The 21200-nt window shown below is 36.3% G+C and overlaps 1 protein-coding gene across 3 annotated transcripts in view; it reads left to right on the top strand.

Annotated features, from left to right (window-relative positions):
* ARMC8 (armadillo repeat containing 8) overlaps window positions 1-21200 on the top strand; it is a 108112-nt gene that overhangs the window by 41689 nt on the left and 45223 nt on the right. For all 3 annotated transcript variants that reach the window (XM_040480282.1, XM_040480284.1, XM_040480283.1), the window contains 7 exons: window positions 3587-3679; window positions 9254-9334; window positions 11218-11293; window positions 11390-11480; window positions 13109-13169; window positions 15631-15831; window positions 18460-18555. In XM_040480282.1, coding sequence (XP_040336216.1) covers window positions 3587-3679; window positions 9254-9334; window positions 11218-11293; window positions 11390-11480; window positions 13109-13169; window positions 15631-15831; window positions 18460-18555 — 699 coding nt within the window. The remainder of the gene's footprint in view (window positions 1-3586; window positions 3680-9253; window positions 9335-11217; window positions 11294-11389; window positions 11481-13108; window positions 13170-15630; window positions 15832-18459; window positions 18556-21200) is intronic.

A 21200-nucleotide genomic window follows, 5' to 3' on the forward strand; every position in this document is an offset into this window, starting at 1 on the left:
ACCCAGGCGCCCCTTTTTTTTTTTTTTTTTTAATTTTTTTTTTCAACTAGATGTTCTAGATCTTTTAAAGAAGTGGAAGATAGTATCAGACCTTAAGGAATTTATAAGCTGTTTAAAAAACCCATTTTGATCTCTTAATACCAAATTAAAGACAACATATTTAATGTACTTACTCTAGGTTAAATCCAGCAGAGTCAGCTTTACAGAGAATTTGACCTGGATCTTGAATAATGGATAAGATTTAGAGAAGTGGAGAGGAAAGAGGCCATTCTAGGAAAGATCTGTTTAAGAATATGCAGGGCGGTGGGCAGAGTAGCCTAATGTGGGAAAGTCATCAGTGTTAGTTTCAACTGGAGAGGTGACCCAGAACCAGCCTATAGGAGGCTTGTTTGCCAGGCTAGAATCAGAACATGTGTGAGATAATCTGGAGATCTTTAGAGTCATTCAATAGATTTCAAAAACCTCAGGGATTATTAGCGGGTGTTTATTTATCGATTACATGAGACTTCTTAATGAACATTATCCAGGCCAATATTTTTCAGACTCTCTGACCTATAGTCCATGATAAGAAATGCATTTTCCATTGCCACACTGTGTGTGTGTGTGTGTGTGAGAGAGAGAGAGAGAGAGAGAGAAAGAGACAGACAGACAGACAGACAGGGAGAGGGAGAGAAAGGGGATGCAGGACGGCGGGGGGGGAGGAGGTGAAGACAGAAAGAATATTCCTGTGACAGTCTTCACAAAACAATTCTATAAATGTGATGCCCTCTGGTTTCTATTCTAACCTTTCTTGTTCTTAAAAATATACTGGTTGTGTTTCTCTGAGCCAACACAAAGAATCAGTGTCAGATAGGACACATTCCTGTTCTTATCTAGAATCACATTTTACGAATATTTCAAAAATACAAGCAATCGAGGCATAGGCATAGCAAGCAGGGGGAGGATGGAATGTCATGAGTCTCTATAGTCCATCCTCCCCACATTGGACACATGCTCCTTTGGCCCATAATGATGCATAAGGTCTGTAAGTGAGGTTCGTGGGTCACTTCACACAGCAGGGAAGCTCTAAATTATGCAACATCTCAATTTTACACATCAGGAATTTGTGCAGTATTCTTCAGGGAGCTATTCTTCATAAATCAATACTGTTCAGTACAACAGTTCTTAGACTCAAGCATAGACCATGATTACCTGGCGGGTTTATTAAGCACAGATTGCTGGAACCTACTGCCCGACTTTCTGATTCAGTGAGTCTGGGGTAGGGCCTGAGAATTTGCTTTTCTAACAAGTTTCCAGGTAGCTCAGAGGCTGCTGGTCCATGGACCACTCTTTGAGAACTAATGATTTATGCTTTAAGCTGTCCTAAATTGGGGACATCCTCCACAAAGCTTTATACAGAGAAGAGCTCTCCTCCTAGTAAATGTCACTTTCCCTGAAGGTCCTGTTTTGATGTTTACAAAGAGATTAAACCAATCACTTGTCTTCTTTACCCTATAAATTTCTCTACATTCCCGGTAACAGTGAGGAATTGATCCTGGCCAGCAGTTTTAACTCCTTCCTCCTCATTTTCCAAAATGATTTTATGACCCACTAATGGATCATGGTACATAATTTGGAAAACTGGTTTATACCAACTTAACTTTTACATAAGAACAATTAGGCTCAGGGACATTAAGTGGCTTTCACAGTGAGAATGTCTAAATTATGAAACATCTCAGTTTTATGCCTCAGAGACAATGTGAGTCTGTGAAAAGTGTTGCATAGGATAATGACAGTGTTTTAGTGTAATTTATTGGTGTCTGTGATTTGGATTGTATAGAGCTAGCAGGCATAGCAACTCAGGCAGTAGACTGAAAAACAAGGCAGTCCACTTAGAAGAGGACAGGATGTCTAGTTTGAAATCCTTTTCGTCAGATGGGTGCCTTTGGGCAAATTATGCAACTGTTCTTTGCTTTGTTTAATCAACTATAAATTGCAGATCTGTGAGACAATTGGCAGAAAGGCAGGTGTAACAGGAAAACTGCGGGATGAGCGAACAATGGAGGAAAGAAAGGAGGTGGAAGTAGTTTCAGGAGCTTAAGAGAAGCTTTTGTATCATCCTTTCAATTGCCTGTCTTCTTAGCTGCTACTTGTTTCCCTGTCTTCTATCAATGTAACCATTGCCCCCACCCCCACCCCCATAAAAACAGACATGTGCTTGACATTCTCATCTTCTCTCTTCCTTTTCTTTCTGTGATTTTCTTTGAAGTTTTCTAAATTTTTCATTTTGTTTTTAAACTGCTTATGATAATGTAGAGGATTATACTAACAAGCCAAGGGAAAGATTCTACTTATAGGAAATCAGCAGCCTTCTATTTTCCTACTTAGTTGTTATATATCTTGGGCATTCTTTTTCTTTCTAAGGGAAACCCCAAATCTTGTTCATCCCAACATGCCAACATACTCTTTAAAAAAAAAAGGTTTTTTTTAATGTTTTTACTCATTTTTGAGAGAGTGCTAGTGGGGGAGGGACAGAGAGAGAGGGAAACACAGAATCTGAAGTAGGCTTCAGGCTCTGAGCTGTCAGCACAGAGCCCGATGAGGGGCTAAAACCCGTGAACCATGAGATCATGACCTGAGCCAAAGTCGGGCACTTAACCTACTGAGCCACCCAGGTGTCCCCCAGCATAGTACTCTTAAGTTGCCTTCTTTGCCCTCTGTTGTCTTTTATCAAAGTGTGGTCTATGGACCAGCAGCATCAGCTGCATCTGAGAGCTTAGATGCTACTTCAAACCTACAGAATCAGAATCTGCACATACTGAATATCCCCTGGGATTTTGCATGCACATTCATGTTTGGGATATATAGCTCCAGGACTCATGACAGCATTGACTAGGAGGCTTGAGCTAAGTCTCTTTTTCCATCTGTGGTTCAGTCCAAATACCTTTCAACTTTTGATTGCCTTTGCACCCTAAGAAAAAAGAGATTCTTGGAGAGCCCTGCAGCAGTTTGGGCAGATTCTCCTCTCTTTCACTGCTCCATCATGTATCTTGCTAAGTGTCAGCAGTAGGCAGAGAACATGCTCTAAGTGAGAAGTTGATATTTTATAAATTGTCTTGTGAATATTGAAATTAGCTAACTACAGTCATCATAATTCTTACTAGTTACTGATTCTTGCTAGTTACTGATACTGCAACATCTCAGAGATCAAAACTGTCGCTTGTTATTTTTATATATTTCCCCCCTATAGGCTATTTATTATTGTATATCTTATTCACATTTTGGTTTCAGAACACATTTCTGTCAAGTCTTTTGAAATGATTTTGTTTTATTGTGGGGATGTAGGCTGTTCATTGGAGAGAAATTGAGAATTTCCCATTCTTGTATTTTGTTGTTGAGGATGAATATTGAAGCCCCTCTCCTTGTCCTTTACCTGAACAGTTTTGGGGACTGTGTTGTTTTTGTTTTGCTGTGTTCCTTAAAGAGACTTGATTGACTGATTAAGCTGAGAAGCTTGCATGTGTACCTGCTCATGGAAATAATTGGCTAGGGGTATTCACAATGCCTAAGTTGCTTGTTACCGTGCTCTCTTTTCCTTTGACTGCAGGATGCCACGGTGATCCCACATCTCATGGCGCTGCTCAGCAGGTCCCGCTACACCCAGGAGTACATCTGTCAGATCTTCTCACACTGCTGTAAAGTAAGAACCAGAATAAATGTTCTCTGTAGTGTAAAATCTTAAATGGTCTCAGAAGACGTGCCATCTTTGTGTATCCTCCCAGAGATAACATACATAAAGAAGCAGACCTATGTATATATCTCTTCTTTCCCTTTTGGGACACAGATGGTAGCATTGCATACATACTGTTCTGCACCTTGCATTTTTCATAACTTAAAACTTACCCATGTCAGTACATAAGGAGCTCCCTCATTTTTTTCTCCAACGGTAGTGTAGTATTTTACTATATACAATATACACTGTATACAATACTATATATATATACACACATTATATACATGTACACACAGTATATATGTATATAGTGTATATATATAGTATATATATACTGTATATATATGTATGTATATATACTGTGTGTATATGTATGTATGTATATATATGTGTGTATATGTATGTATGTATATAGTGCGTATATATGTATATATGTATGTATATATAGTGTGTATATAGTGTACAATACTATATATATATACACACACAGTATACTGTGTGTATATATATATATATATATACACTGTGTGTGTGTGTATATATATATATACACACATATATACTGGGTATATATATATATATATATATATATATATAGTATTGTATATAGTATGTCCAATATAGTAAAATATTATATACAATACTATATACTATGTACAATAATTATATTGTATACACTATATAGTATATACAATAATTTGTTTAACCAGTTATCTATTGTTGGACATTTGCCTTGTTTCCAATCTTACATTATCACAAAACAATGCTGCAAAAATAACTTGTGTAAAGCATTTTATAAGAACCGGAATTGCTGAGTCAAAGGGTGTGCGTTTGTAATTTTACCATATATTTACTGTCTTGTTTTGAGGTTGTACCATTTTATACTCCTACCAGTAGTATGTGATCATGACTATTTCCCCATACTCTCATTGTTGGAAATTGTTTTAAGTGATGTCCTTCCTATGCGGAGAAGTGGGAGATTCTTCTGTGCTAATTGTTGAGAGAAATTTCTGTTCCTAAAAGGGCCTGAACCTAAACTTAACAGTGTCATAAAGTGCTACTTATTTTGCTTACTAGTTTATATACTGAGTGTACTCTTTTGATAGCCATGGGTGATTATCTATTTGAGAACTTTCATAATTTCTACACATTTGCTAATTTCTAAACAAATAATTTTTTGTTGCCTGATGATTCTATAAGTTTTTCAGGACAGCATTACTCACCTACCTATATTTATAATACAAAGACAAAGTAAAGAGTTTGGGAAACTATAGGAAATATAGGAAAGAGAAGTGAACACCAACATATAAAATTAGGAAGATCACGGATCTATGCTATTTTAGATGAGTTTCCCAAAGAAATGAAAATTAAATCACTTGGTTCCACAAAAAGTATCATTATTATTTGTTTAACCACTTCCCATCCCCAAATCTTAGCTGACTTTCACAGCTTATTCAGTTCTATTTAAGACATTTAGAATTTAAGAATTTTATCAAAAGTCTTTGAAGTTTACTTTTCAGATTGATTTGACAGTGTGTAAGCTAACTCATAGGACCAGGGATATCAAACACTCCTTTAATCTCTTGAGGTGAGCAAAGATAGCCTTTGAGAAAAATGACAATTTTGTTGCAATTCATTTGCTAAAAAGGAGCTGAACTCAACAAGGTGTAGAATTTTCCAACAGTGAAATGAAGTCTTCTACCCAGCCCGAGAAGATAGGTAAAGAAGGATACTCCAGAACTCCTGTGCCTTGTTAAAAATCTTTCTGCTATGAGTGCTTGAGAGCACAGCATCTATTAGTTATAACCACAGTAATCCCAAAGGGGCACTGAAAGTTGGACCTGGGGGTGTAACTACTACATGTCAAATTACTGTTACATCGTGAGAAGTTTGAATAATCCCATTCCAGAAGTTACCCAAATAGCTTTTATTTATTTTTTTTTAAGTATGCTCGTTAATTTTATGAGAGAGAAAGGGAGAGAAAGTGCAAGTAGGAGAGGGGCAGAGAAAGAGGAGAGAGCAAGAATCCCAAGCCTGCCCTGCCAGGCTCGAACCCATGAACTGTGAGATCGTGACCTGAGCCAAAATCAGATGCTTAACCAACTGAGCTACCCAGGCGCCCCTCCAATAGCTTTTAGAATGACTCATCAGAAACTTTTAAGTCCTTTTAGGCTTGCTCATCTAAAACTTCTCAGTGCTTTTTTAGCTGAAATCGTGGATGAAAGAATACCATTAAATCACTGGTTCTTTTGCTGGAAAGAACTTACACTCCGCATCCTCATGCCACTGACAGAACTGAAGATGTTATCAGAGAACATCACCTTAACTCAGCTTTGTTTTAGCTGATATGCTAATAATAATTAGCATTTGCCACTGTAATTAAAGGACCAAATTTAAGTGTTCTGAGATACAACTAGACTTTAGGAAACGTAATAGCATTTATAAACCCAGTGATAATTAGCCCAAAATAAAATGTTAATTTTTCTGATTAGTAATGTGAATCTTTGAAAATAATTGATTTGATGATCTCTGTATAGTCATTAACTATAAAAACCTTTTACTTTCGTGTTGTTTAGTTTATAGACTTAAGACTTACAAATTTGAATATACAGTTGACCCTTGGACAGCGCAAGGGTCAGAGGTGCCAAACCCTGCTCAGTCAAAAATCGGCATATACCCTTTGACTTCCTAAAACTTTGCTAATAGCCTACTATTGACTGGAAGACTTTCTGATAAGCAGTTGAGTATTTTGTGTTATATGTACTATATGCTGTTTTCTTACAATACTTTGTGTTTTGTATGTATTATATACTGTATTCTTATAATAAAGTAAGCTAGAACAAATAAAATGTTATTAGGAAAATCATGAAGAGAAAATACATTTATGGTACTGTGCTGTGTGTATTGAAAAAATCCACATAGAAGTGGATCCGCACAGTTCAAATCCACTGTTCACGGGTCAGCTGTACTGGTCTCAATATTAAATACATTTACATACTTTGGGGGAGGGGGAGACAGAAAAAGGGATTATTAAAGCATTTGTCTTATAAGCTAATCCTAATTATATCTTTGAAATTCTCTCCCTGATTTATTAAGGAGCGAAAAAGAGTAGTAAAATGAATTGGAACTAAATTGTTGCCGCTCTCAAACAGGTTACTCCGAAACTTCTGAGACCTGCCTTTTGGAGCTTAAAAACTTAGTGACTTATTTGCTTCCCACCCTGTGGATGGGTTGATCAAGAGAGACTTGATAAGAAACAAATGAAAGCTCTGTCTCTAGTTGGTTCCGTCACTAATTGCTTCCTTGTAATTATTTTTACATAATCCTATGTACAAGCACAGAGGAGGAAGAGCTGCTTTTGTCATCATTATTTGCTGCTATCCTTGGGGCAAAGAAATTGAAGATTTTAAAAACTATGTCTTGTAGGCAGCAGGGACCAGTTATATTAAGTAAATTGCATTGTGCTTCATCTTTTTCATAATATCGCTTCATCAGTACAGATATTGCATACATGAACTAGCTCTTAGAAAGAATGTGCATGGGGGCAGCTGGGTGGCTTAGTCAGTTGAGCCTCTGAATTCAGGTCAGGTCATGATCTCATGGTTCATGAGTTTGAGCTCCGCATAGGGCTCTGTGCCAACAGCTGCTTCTCCCTCCCTCTGTGCCGCTCCCCTGCTCTCTGTCTCTCAAAAAATGAATAAACATTAGAAAAAAAGTTCGATAAAGCATTGTTTTTAATAGTGAGACATTAGAAAGTACCTAATATATGTAATGTGGGTTTGCCTGAATAAAGTGTGGACATTATGTATCAATTAATAATCAGAAATTAGGAGAAGTTAGAAAATGTATAGAAATTGAGAGAAATGACTGAAGTTTTTTTGTTTTTTAAAGGGCTCTTTTAATAGAATTATTACCTATAAAATAGAATATGGGTGTTTTGTGATTTAGGGCAATGAATATTAATCTCCCCACTTCATATGATGGATGTTTTGGTCCATGAAAGACTGAGCATCTACAGGATAGTTGTTACTTGGCTAAAGAGTGGGTTGGAAAAATTGGCTTCAGAGTTTTTTTCTAGACTAGCAACTGGTTTCCTTTGGTGAGTCCAGGGAAAGCCAACTTTCCCTGCTGTGTTTTTCTTTTCTGAATAATGATAAGCATGAAGTAGCATCCTTATCCTTGCTTTGACTTCATTATTGAATGGGTGAGTGGTACATAAAATCAATGCATAGGAGGGGTGCCTGGCTGGCTCAGTTGTTAGAGCATGTAACTCTTGAGCTCTGGATTGTAAGTTCAAGGCCCACACTGGGTATAGAGATTACTTAAACTTAAAAAAAATTATAAATTAGGGGCACCTGGGTGGTTCAGTCGGTTAAGCGTCCGATTTCAGCTTAGGTCATGATCTCAGGGTTTGTGGGTTTGAGCCCCCCCGTCAGGCTCTGTGCTGACAGCTCAGAGCCTGGAGCCTGCTTCAGAGTTTGTGTCTCCCTCTGTCTCTCTGCCCCTCCCCCACTCATGCTCAGTCTTTCTCTGTCTCTCAAATAAACATTAAAAAATAATGATAAAATAAATTTTGAAAAATTAAAAAATTAAAATCAGCACATAAGAACTGTGGCAACCTCAAAGCCCTGCATAAACCTTTAGCTTCTGTCACTTTGAAGATCTTCAGTAAATTGCTTGGTAGAAGATTGTTGATGAAAAATAAAACCCCCAAATTTTCCCATTTCTTCACCTTCCTGTGCTGAGAAATGATGATTTAAGAAGAGAAATGAGATAGGGACTCCTGGGTGGCTCAGTCGATTAAGTGGCCGACTTTGGCTCAGGTCATGATCTCATGGTTTGTGGGTTTGAGCCCCATGTCAGGCTCTGTGCTGACAGCTCAGAGCCTTGAGCCTGCTTTGGATTCTGGGTCTCCCTCTTTCTCTGTCTCTCTCTCTCTCTCTCAAAAATAAATAAACATTAAAAAAATTTAAAAAGAAATCAGATAGAAACAGAAACCAAAACACTTGCACTTCTCAGTATGGAGTGTTTAGTTTTCCACCATCCATTACTCAAACTTTCCTGATGTATTGAGATGAGTTAAGCTTTGGTCCAGTTCTCCATGTACTTAATTAGTTTTAGAGTTCCTCTGATGAGCTCACCAGTCTAAAGTTGTAAGAATGATTACCACTATTTTCAGTGGACATAGTGGAAGGTTGTGCACATGAAATGTAGAATTGACAGTGATTCTGTTGCCCTGATAGTGTGTTATTTAATAACTGCAAACAGCGTGTGCCTATCAGGGTAGCTTCTTTGTCCCCTTCATTATTTGGGGCGGGGGAGGGGGGTGGTGGGTAAGGAAGCAGCAGTTCTACAGAACTGGGAAGACATAAGAAATGGCAGCCCCTTGTCTACTCTGCCTTGTTAGGATGGATTTATGCAAGAGAAGGGTAGTTGAGAATTCTGCATTGTAGCGGATGTGCTTTTCTACATTTAAGTAAATGTTTTGTTGGAATGAATCATTACTCTTTTTAATGTACTGTTAATTCTCTTCTCTTACAGGGTCCAGATCATCAAACAATTTTGTTTAACCATGGTGCAGTTCAGAATATTGCTCACCTACTAACCTCAGTATCTTACAAAGTAAGATGTTAAAAATTATGGCCAGATTTTTATACTTTACTTTTGGTTTCTAGAGTCTTCATCTAGGAGGCCCATCTATTTTATTGGTGCTTTGATAGATATTGTGACCAAGAATAACATTTTATCAATAAAATGTTATGGGGCATTGTTATACTACAGCATCCTCTTTAAAAAATTTTAAAAGCCACCCTTGCCTTTGCATTTTATTCAGAATATGGTTGTGACTTGATTTGCTATTGATTTTTACAGTTTTCTCTGCTGTGATGTCGGTGCCAAAGCCACACATGAGGTGTTGCCTTGAAGTGTGTGGAAACAGTGGCTTGCTGTGTCAGAAAGGGCTTTGATTGAGCCACAGTGACTGAAACTTACAGCGTATACCCACATATATATCAACATTTAAAATGTGTTCCGTTTTGTATTTTAGGTTAAAAAGTCAAAGGTTTTCAGACTTGCTAATTAAATTTTCTTCACTCTGTTTTATATATAGGTAAACAGCATCACGTTATATAATCAAACGTTACGTTAAAACTTGTGTCACTTCATTGTTATGCAACTAGTAAGTTATAGCAAATAATGGGGCATTGTCCTAATTGTGTCACATTAGTGCTGGTATGCCAGGAGTTTGTTGTAGAGCAGAGAGAGCAGTAGTCCTTTTTGTCTTCTGTCCTCTTGCACTGATTCTGATCTGCTCTTTTTTTGGTGCTTGGCTGTGTTGCAGCCTGCTACTACCTATGTTCTTTCTACTTGAGAGATCCAAAGTTTGATCCTGGTGAAGCACTCACAAGGATAGGAATGGGGAATGGACCCGGCTTGAAATTAATCAGAGCCGGGGGAGAGCTGCTCCCTCTGCCCTGTGCCACATAGAAGCAGGAAGCAGTCAGCACTGGCACACGAAGAAACGATTGCTGGGGTGGCTACTCACTGCCCCTCCTCTTTGTCTTCTTTAACTCCCTCAATTCTCCCTCCTTTTCTTTCTTGTCTTTTCTGCACCAAGCTTCCTTATCTACTGTAACAGATTATGGGTTGTGGAAGGAAAAAGGTTTTGGTGACATTGCTTTTTGTAACGTTTGCTCCATTGTCAGTATCACTGACATATTGTATGTCTCACATTTTAGGTGTGCACATGCTAGGGCAGCAGGTCGTTGCCAAAGTGAGGGACAGGGCTTCCCCACACTTTAGCTGCCCAGCCTGCCAATCTCGAGTTGCACACAAAAATATCACATGTGAACTCAGGCTTGGAAGTGAGGATGAGACGGATGAAAACTGAACAGAAAGAGTGAAAAATAATAGCTCTCATAGGAGCACCTACAAATTGTAAAATATGCTGTATGTGGTCAAGAGTTTGGCCTCAGTAATCTAGTTATGAGGAATAGTAGCACAATTCATGGGTGTTGTAAAAACGAAATTAGTTTAGTCCTTTTCAAATTTTTACTGTAATTTTGTTTCCTCTTCTTCTGTTCTCTTTGCCTCAACCCCATCCCGTATATGACTGTAAGAGCACACTTTTTTTCATTTGTTCCTAGTTTCTCGTCTTCAGTTCTCTGGTTTGTAGTTTGGGAAGAAGTACCCTACTTGAAAGGCAGTTGGTGATTAATTGTTACTAAGTTTTCTTTGTCTTACTAACATTGGATTTTGTACATTGTTCTTTTAAATTTGACTAGGAATTTATCTGAATTTTAGTTGCCACTTTTTCCTGTTCTTTTCATTCAAAATTAATTTCAGCTTTTTATAATTAAGTTTAACTTTCTCTACTCTTCAGATATACAGGTGTTATTTTTATTCCCTTGAGGCCTTCTTTTAGTATTTTGTTTTTTCAGAAGAGTTTAGATTCTGAGACATTTAAAACGCATAAATGCATTTTTTTTGTTTATTTATTGTTACAGGTTCGAATGCAGGCACTGAAATGCTTCTCAGTTTTAGCTTTTGAAAACCCCCAGGTATCGATGACGCTGGTAAATGGTAGGCTGGAACTTTGAATGGCATCTACATGATTTAATTTATGAACTTTGTAGATTTAAAGAATTCCTTAATTCTTGTTCTTTGCTTTATTTCTAGTTTTGGTTGATGGAGAATTATTACCACAAATTTTTGTGAAGATGTTACAGAGGGATAAACCTATTGAGATGCAGCTCACATCAGCAAAATGGTAAAAAATCAAGATAGTGTGGGAAGAATGACAGTGCTTTATCAATATGTTAAGAGTATTTTTGAACAGCCTAATTAGCTCACTTCCAGTCCCTATCTTCTTTCAGGATTTTAGAATTTGCAAGTCATGGGATTGTCTCACATTTTATTAAATGGGCATGAATTTTTTTACTCTGCTTACTAGTAGCATGCAGAGCAGCAACACTCATTTAATTAATGGCTAAGACTGTCTACAGAAAATTACTTTGTTTCATTCAAGCAAATTACTTTGTTTCATTCTCCTTATTTCAGTTGAAATAAGACAATTAGATCAGATTTAACTAACAGATTTATGGTAAGGATTAAGACAAGAAAATATAAAGATGTGAAAATATGGAGTGAGAATTAGTTGAGGTTGATAACCAAGGCATGATTTCATAAAATATGGCTTCCTCGAGTTTAGAAAAACAAAGCATAAAATTCTCATAGAGATGTGACAGTTTATAAGATAGTCAAGTTCTTATTATTAGCACATGTCCTGGCTCATATAAGTATTAAGTACACGTCAGTTCTGTAATTATCAGTACGTTAATAGGTTGAGCACCTATTCTTTGCTAAATTAATTGTTTAGTTCCAGTATTTAAGAATTTGTGGCTCTCTAGTATTTTGGTGAGAGTAAGGAATTTTCAGTAAAATACTAATGGATCGTGAATTTTTTGTTTTTTTTTAATATGAATATACTATTTTGTATTTTTGCGTGTTTTTTGTCTTTGCAATTGAGCATTTGCCTCTTTATTTGTAAGGTGAATTCTCTCATGGAACTGGTTTCAAAAAACAATGTGGGTAACAAGTCTTAAGATAAACAATTCAGTCCTCAACAATCTAAGTAAAAATTTTATTTTATTTTTTTAATAGCTTTCTGTAGAAGCCAGGATATTGAGTGTTTTAGTCCTTCCCCTGCCCCCTCAGCTTACTAAAGGAATCTAATTCAAAAAGGAAATTCATTAATTTAAGTTTCTGAAGTGCTCAGTGTTCAGTACCTGCTTAGGGAGGACCAAGTAATTTTATTCTTATTCAAAGCCAGATATAATGGTGAAGGTAAATTGTTTTTCAGTAGAACCAAATCATTGACCCAGTTCTCAAAACCATTACTGGCAAGCTCTGAAGAGTTAGTAGTTAATTTCTGATAGCTAGCTCTGTGACAAGTTAAGTGCTTCTTCTGTGATACTTACACTACCTTTCTTGGAGTTAAAATATCCCAACTTCATTTAATCTTAGACAGTGTTAACTTTATATTTACTTTTAACTCTTTCCCCTTTATAGTATGGAAAATTTTAACAAAACGGTATAGAGACAAGTATAAGGGACTCCATTGTGTCCAGCACCTAGCTTCAAAGCTTATCCTCTTATCCTTTATTTTTAAAACAATTTTGCGTGTATTTTTGAAAAATATCTGGCTTACTGTCTAGATCTATCAGTTGTTTTTGAATTGGTAGACCCTCATATAAGGTAATGTGAAAACCTTCTCCCTCAAGATAAATAAGAATAGCTGTCTTATTTTTTTTACCCATAATATTTTAAAGGTGGGGAGTTTTTCTTTTAGAGCTTTAAAACACAAGCAGAAATTTACTCTCTGCCATCTTATTCCAGTTTAACTTACATGTGTAGAGCTGGAGCAATTCGGACAGATGACAACTGTATTGTATTGAAGGTGAGCTAATTAATTCTAAACACATGTGAACATTACACAGTCCTAAGTGTTGAATATAAATATTGGTATTCCCTTTTTTTTCTCCTTTTTATACATTTATCACCATGGTTTGTGTGCATAGCATAAAATAACATTATTAAAACGTAACGTTTTTCTTTTTAATGAAATGCCATGTAATTTTAAATTTTTTAAAAAAGAATATTTACTTATTTTTGAGGGAGAGAGAGACAGTGTGAGCAGGGGAGGAGCAGAGAGAGAGAGAGAGGGAGACACAGACTCCAAAGCAGGCTCCAGGCTCTAAGCTGTCAGCACAGAGCCTGACGCGGGGCTCAAACTCACGAACCGTGAGATCATGACCTGAGCCAAAGTCGTACATTTAACCTACTGAGCCACCCTGGTGCCCCATATGATGCCATGTAATTTTCAAAAATTGGTTTTAGATGTGTTTTAAGAGTCAAAATGAAATCGTTCCTGTCACCTTTTTCATTTTTGTTAAATTAGAAGGATATAGAAATTGTAAAAATATGTAAAATTCAGGTGAAATAGAAAATATATTTTAATCCTTGATTTTCATTAAATTTACAACATAGTTTTATAGGCAAGCAGTTCACCAGCTCTGCAGATAAAGATTTTTTATCACCTTCATAGCAGATAATCAAAAGACATAATGAGAAAGAAAAGTAAATAACACATGAAAACCATCAACATCATTGTGACATGTCCAAAGCAACTAGAACTCAGAAAAACCCACATAAGAGACTGTCCCTAAAAGTTCTAAGACCTCGAGTCTCATTTCAGCACTCCTACCACCGACTGGCTTGGGTAACCCTGGACACATCCCTTATTCTTTTGGTGACTCATGAAAATGGAAGCAATAATTTTTGTTCGTCTATTCCACAGGGTTATTTTGAAGATAACAGTATGTTAAATATGTTAAATGTTTTATTAGCCACAAAGAACAATGTAAATAAAATATCATTTTATGAATGTGAGATCTCTCATTTTCAGTGTGCAAAATGAACCCAAGGATTAAAGTGCATTAAGACTAATGTTTGTTTAGACTTTGGTGAAGCAACTCAATTATTTTAATGAGATCTGAGGACCCCCTAAGTAAGCAACACTGTGTAAAATTCTAAGGGCTTTCATGCAAGTAATCTTGGTTTATTTTTTCAAATGCTTTACCCCTCTGTTTCCTACATATTGGTAAACTATCTTAATAGCATCTTCTTTGTGTAGTATTTGTGAGTGGTTAATTCAATAATCTGTGAATTTATGGATTGATAAATGTTAGTAATTGTTCAAAAGAAAATAAGAATAAGGCTTTCCTCTTGGAAGCCTGGGGTTGTATTATAAAGCACACAGTAGCCTGATAGGAAATCAATAGTGAACAATAAAGTGCTACACTCTATGATAAAGATACAGTAGAAATTTAGGAAGGAGCAAAGCACAGTTGAGTTGACTACGATAATGGAGGAAAGCTTCCTATAATTAGAGCATTTCAGTTTCCACTTCAACGTTATTCTTTAAAGTGGGTTCATCAGCCTTAGAAATAGTAAATAGGGGCACGTGGGTGGCTCAGTCAGTTGAGCGTCCGACTTCAGATCGGGTCGTGATCTCATAGTTTGTGTGTTCGAGCTCCCCATCAGGCTTGCTCCTGTCTGTGCAGAGCCCACTTCTGGATCCTCTATCCCTCCCCGGCTCATGTTCAAAATTTAAAAAAGAAGAAGAAATAATAAATACATGGGATTTTTTTTTTCTTATCAAGGACCTAATGTAGATAAATTACCAAGACCAGCACTAAGATTTTTGAAGGACCTCAGGTAAAATTGGACTAGTAGATACAGTCATTTTAGGGAGTTACTTGGAAAACCTAGGAACTGTGATGGATGCATTTTACTCACTTAAAGGAAAACTCATGAAATCTGAGTAATGGTAAGATCACTGAATTTTTAAAGTTGTATTTTGATTTTGCGACTGTAGGTATTGATCCCCAAACAAAAAATAAAAGCCATCCCATCCATATTATTCGCTAAGGAAAAGATAGCATGCTTTTTCTAAGGCAAAGTTGTTCCTGATTAAACTGCTGGATGTCTTTTAAGTAAGTAAATACATAGGTGGAACAGAAACATCACACATGATTTATTAGAGATTCTTAAATGTCTTTTGTAGATTGTACAATAAAGTTTCAATTTTATCCATCACAAAGGCCTGATGGGAGTTTGTATTAATGCACTTCTGTTGTATGATTAGATTGGGTATGCCAGAGCAAATGATTAATATACACTGAACTTTGTTTTTACATTCCAAAAAAACCTTTTTATTCTGTGAAAGTACTTATTCAAACATTTGATAACAAACCTGACTGCCACTAAAAACCGTTGAGTTGATTCACTTATTTTATGCTCTCCATCAAGCTTTTGCCTTTACCACAAAGCCAATAATTAATTTCACTACCTTCCAGACACTGCCTTGTTTGGTTCGAATGTGCAGTAAGGAGAGATTACTAGAGGAGAGAGTTGAAGGAGCTGAGACACTCGCCTATCTGATTGAACCAGATGTGGAGCTACAGAGAATCGCTAGCATAACTGATCACCTCATTGCCATGCTTGCTGATTATTTCAAATATCCCAGCTCAGTGAGTGCCATCACTGATATTAAAAGGGTATGTTCTGTTTTCCTTTTCAGCAGCTCAAGCCAAGGGATTTTTTAAAAGGTTTTCTTACTGCTCACAACTTTGAACCAATTGATAATTACAGTTCAGAGCCCTTTTAAATAAAGGAATCTTCCTTTAAATGAAGGAATCTTTGATAACAAAGATGATGTTTTATGGGTTTTTGAATCCAGTCTATTTCATGTAATTACCAGAAATTTTTTACTAAGCAGGAAATCAGGAAGGAAGAAAATTATGTCCCTAATTCCCAACTAAAACACAAAAATAATGGTGTATCTAAGCTGGGTGTTGACATTACAGCAACATCATCTAATCCTGTTTAAGTTCCCAGAATCATCTGTGTTGCTATATTCTCATTCTTTAGGTCAAGGGTGTTCTGTGACAGGTGACTGAGTGGCCTTATTTTACTCTCTGCCATTGTCTTTTCTTTCACTGTCTAACTTTTGTCATCTTCTGTTCCCTTGCTTCAGTTTTATATTGTGTTTTGGTCCTGCTAGTGTCAGCTAAAGTACTATTTAACCTCTAGTTTGAGACTATAAAGAACCAAACTGTGCTTTTCTCAAACTTTTTCACAAACCGTAAGTTCCTTAGAATAGCTAGATAGGTCTTTTGACTTTGTTCTTCTCAGCCTGTTTGTCATATCCATTTCTCTAAGCATAGGAGAACAATATTCAATTAGAGAAAGTTTTTTTTTTTTTTTTTTTTTTTTAAGGAGATCATGGTAGAAAAAGCATTGATTGTCTCCTAATTAGTAACCAGTACTGTTTCATGAATGTGACTGTATTTTTGATGCCAGTGGTCCCAATGGTAAATTTTTAAAAACTTTCCTCTTGACCTTTCTCATGCCCCTGAGTTTCCCAAAACTTCATTTGGCAGGCAACTGTTTATTTGGCATTTAACATTGAAAATAAAATGGACTCTTAAGGGTTTATGTTTTCTCTGTCTCAGAAAGGGCCCAAAGTAACCTTCACTGTTACTGGTATTAGTCATGTACACTATGTATTAAAGTTAGTGCCTGCTCTTCCTTTAGTGGTATTGTTTTTGCAGCACAGGTAATGGGTTACATTGAACCAGCTACCTTGTTTGTTTTCCCTTGTGGACTTCCTCACGCTGACACAGTATTTCACTGGTATAAAGATACATGAGCAAGTCCTAACTATGGCCTCATGAACACCCTCAGTTGACTGTCCAGACAAGGCAAACGGGATACTCTGATGGACAGAAGAGTGAGGAAACATAGTTACAAGAACTTGTGGCCTATATATGTGTAAATCATTTAACTGGTATAGAGAAGATTATTCCTCTGTTTTTGATGATGGATTATACAGTGGTTTCTGACCATAAAAATATAGACACTAGACCCATAGTTAGAAATTCTTGCATGTTAATAAGTGCATGATTTTCATGGTATATGTTAATCCAAGTCAATATTCTAACTATATGTTATGACTAGAAAGTACTTACGACTTCAGATATTTCAGAACTTATACATCAAAATGAGTGTTGTATATTGAGGAGTTCCTCCCATAATCCATCAGTGCCTGCTTTGATCAAAATATTTTTAGAACTACTGTTGTTACTCTAAATGATGTTACCCAGCTGGATTTATTTCCCCATCTTCACAGTCAGTAACAATTAACTTAAAACTCTTACTTGATGAAGATATATCATTGTTAGGGTTTTGTAGCTAATATGCCACTTAGCTCTCCAGGAAGTTTCAAAGAAGGGTCTTAGAATGTTATAAATAACACATCATTGCATAAAGGTGAACCTTTCAAAGGCAACTCATTTGGAGTGGTAGTCATTTGGGTGAATTAGTTATAAAATTATGTACATTATTGATAAGCTTTATATACTTACCGATTTGTAGTCATTTAAAGTGTTGTGAGAACATGCTTCTATTTCACATCTATGGTGGTTTAGTGACAAAACAGGTGTATGGAAGAATTGATCATTTAAAAACTTTACATGTGTAAAGTTAGCATTAATTGTTTTCATACCAGTAAGTAATTTTAATAAATGTATCAAAAAAGCCTCCGAATATAAATCTCAGGTAATTGTAATAGATACATAGCAATCATTACCTTGGTGTATTGTTTATTAAGGATTTTCACAAAGGTTTCCCTCTTTTCTAAAATCTTAGTAAATACTGAAATCGGGCCAGCGCTGTTCTTCATGTTTAAGAAAACCTTCTAAAAGTACTGTAGCAGCACTCAAGTTTTACCAGCTGTATTCTGAGGCTAGAAAGGCCTGAATGTGCCTTGTTCTTGAGGAGGGCATTTCAAAGAGCTGGTGTGAGCAAGCATCAGTGCCACTAAAACTCCTCTCTAGGAACGCTGTTTAGGGGTCAGAGTTTCACAAAGGTCTTTCATATACCATTCCAGTGTCAAACGTTGTGGTGTCCACTTTTAGAAGCAGACTGCATGCATTCAAGGTCATATTGGCACAAACACAGGAGTGGCTCAGTCCTATGTGAACAGAACCCCAAAATAACCAGGAATTCAGTGATAGCACTAATATCTTAATAGTGGTTAAAATTTTTTTCCAACTCAGATAGTTTTATTGAAAATTAAATATGTAGACTGAGTTGCAATATACCTTTTGTTTCCCCGTCCATAGCTTGATCATGACTTAAAACACGCTCATGAACTCCGCCAGGCTGCATTCAAGCTCTATGCCTCTCTAGGAGCAAACGATGAAGACATCCGGAAGAAGGTGAGTCTGGGAGAGGGGCGTCCCCCAGTCCTGACAGCCAGCAGGCAGGGAGTGACGTCAGCCTGAAAGTCGTGGTGAAGAGCACTAACAGTGACTGTTTGAATATAATAAAGCAGAGTGACTAAAGGCATAATTGAAGAATGAATGGGACCCGGATTTGGGGGGTTGTTTGTTTTTAGAACATAGAGTGGCATGGCCGTGCTGGAATGACAAATAACTGGCGTGCTTTTTTCTGTCATTAATATGAATTATTATGTTGCACATTTTTGCATGTGTTGATAAAAATCAATTCTAGCACTGTGAAGCTTCAGACACCTTGAAAGATCTAACACTAGAATTGTAAATGTTATTTATGGAAATACTTCCCAATGCCATTGAGAAATTCAAATCCTTATTGTATATTGTTCTTTGATATGTGGCTTAGTTATGTTTTGATTTTTTTTTGCTACTGTGCAAGTTTGATGTGAATAAAATCTTTGTGGAATAATGATTTTATGTTTAGTGAGTGGTCATCTGAATTTTCCAGTTCCCCAAAAGTGTTTCACTGATATAGCACCTTATGTTACTATAGTCTAGTCTAACACTGAACTCCTGTTCTTCATGAGACTAGTTATAGGCAGGGACTAAAGTGTAGTAGCAAGCTCTGACCTGGCTGCCTCCACAAACTAAAAGGCTGGAGCTTCCCATTCAAAAAAAATGTAAGATAAATTTTACACATGGCTTTTAGGAACATCAGTAAATTAATCCACATGTTCTGTCTTGAAAAATTATAGCCGAAAGAGCAAATTGAGCATTGTTTACTGAACATGGCAGTTCACTAAATCTCCCATCTGTAGCCCTGTGAGAAAAATCGAAAAGGATTGGGAATTTACTGTGATTCAGAGAAGTACTTTGGGCTTGTAGAACGAGAAGTATGGAATAACTGTAGGTTTATTGAAATAAATTGAAAAGGAACCATTGCTGAAGAAAATTGAAATAATAGATGAGATATGTGAGTAGCTTTGATTTAAAAATCAGTGCAAAAAACACAACTAACCTGAATGTTTTCCATGTACTTCAATTTAGTTAACAAGATGTTTTTGACTTGAAGTGTTTTAGTAAATATCTATGAAAATCCCTTTTGACACTTCTACGCTTTCATTCGTCATCTGTTACTTCAAGGCAAATATGCTAATGATCTGATATTCCCTGTATCTAAGCATGATTTATGAATGTTGATGCTGATATGTTTCATTCAGTTTAGGTACATGATATATTGCAAGGGAAGAGGCTTTTATAGCAACTCATATAGATTAAACATTTTTTAAAAATTGACATTGACTGTATAACTTAAATACGTAATGATTTGTTTGGGGATGGTTATTAGGCCCATTGGAAAGAGAAGTATTTTGCCTATTCTTTTAGCTCAAGAAGGCTGTGCCATGGACTGAAAGGGAGATAGATAGATGGACCATAATGGGGGAAAGTAGGATGTCCATTTGTACTTCTTTGTACTTTTTTGTTAATAAACTACTGTTTTGGAATTAATGACTTAATTTGTGATATCATGTTCTATAGAAATACTTGGAATACAATAGTCTGATTAGTAGTCTATTAAAGCTTGTATTCATAATGTGTATAATTTCCTGGCAAGGCTAAATCTTGATAATTTCTGTAGAAAGATGACAAATAAAGAATAAGTTATAATTATTATAATTTTTTTGTGTGCTAAAGAAAAGATACTGTGACATTCTTATGTGATGGGGATTATAGAGTTTTTAGGAAGATATTTAATCCTGGGAAATTAAGTGTTGGAATAATTTACAGTTTATAGCAACTACTGAAGAGAGAAATTGTCAAATGGAAAATATATAATTTGTGATAAAAATCTGCATGAAAATGGTTCTTAGGAGTGGAGAATCCTTATTTTCAGTGTATAAAAATTGGTAAATGATAACTCTTCCTTTGAATGCATTTATTTCTATTCCTTTTTTTTTTGTTGAAATAATTATCTGAGTAGATTTTTATTTGCTTTCTTCATGAAATAGTTATTTACCTTTTACACTTATGCCTTATAAACTTTGTATCCTTTTTTTGTGTAGATTCTTGAAGTACAATGTTTATTATTGTTTTATCTTTTAATGCAATATTTTTGCTTGCCAAGGTGGAATTTCAGTTACTGAGTTAATTGAGTAGAGAATCTGTGAAAGAAATTTCGAGAACTGTAGCCCTATTCTCCCCACTCCTCCAAACAAAAGCAACAAAAAGACTGTTTTAGGATAAAAATATGAAGTGTTAATTTGGTCTGCCTTTTAAATTAAAAATAGGAATGTAAGGGGTGCCTGGGTGGCGCAGTCGGTTAAGCATCCGACTTCAGCCAGGTCACGATCTCGCAGTCTGTGAGTTCGAGCCCTGCGTCGGGCTCTGGGCTGATGGCTCGGAGCCTGGAGCCTGTTTCCGATTCTGTGTCTCCCTCTCTCTCTGCCCCTCCCCCGTTCATGCTCTGTCTCTCTCTGTCCCCAAAATAAATAAACGTTGAAAAAAATAAATAAATAAAAATAGGAATGTAATTCAATAAATACAGAAAATAACCTATATCCCATTGCCATATAACGGCCAGTTAAAGAAATGAGGTGGAATGAAGAAGAGAAAAAACTAGAGCAAAG

The sequence above is a fragment of the Herpailurus yagouaroundi genome, unplaced genomic scaffold (assembly GCF_014898765.1).
Source record: "Herpailurus yagouaroundi ecotype Mexico unplaced genomic scaffold, PumYag 159, whole genome shotgun sequence".
Taxonomy (NCBI): domain Eukaryota; kingdom Metazoa; phylum Chordata; class Mammalia; order Carnivora; family Felidae; genus Herpailurus; species Herpailurus yagouaroundi.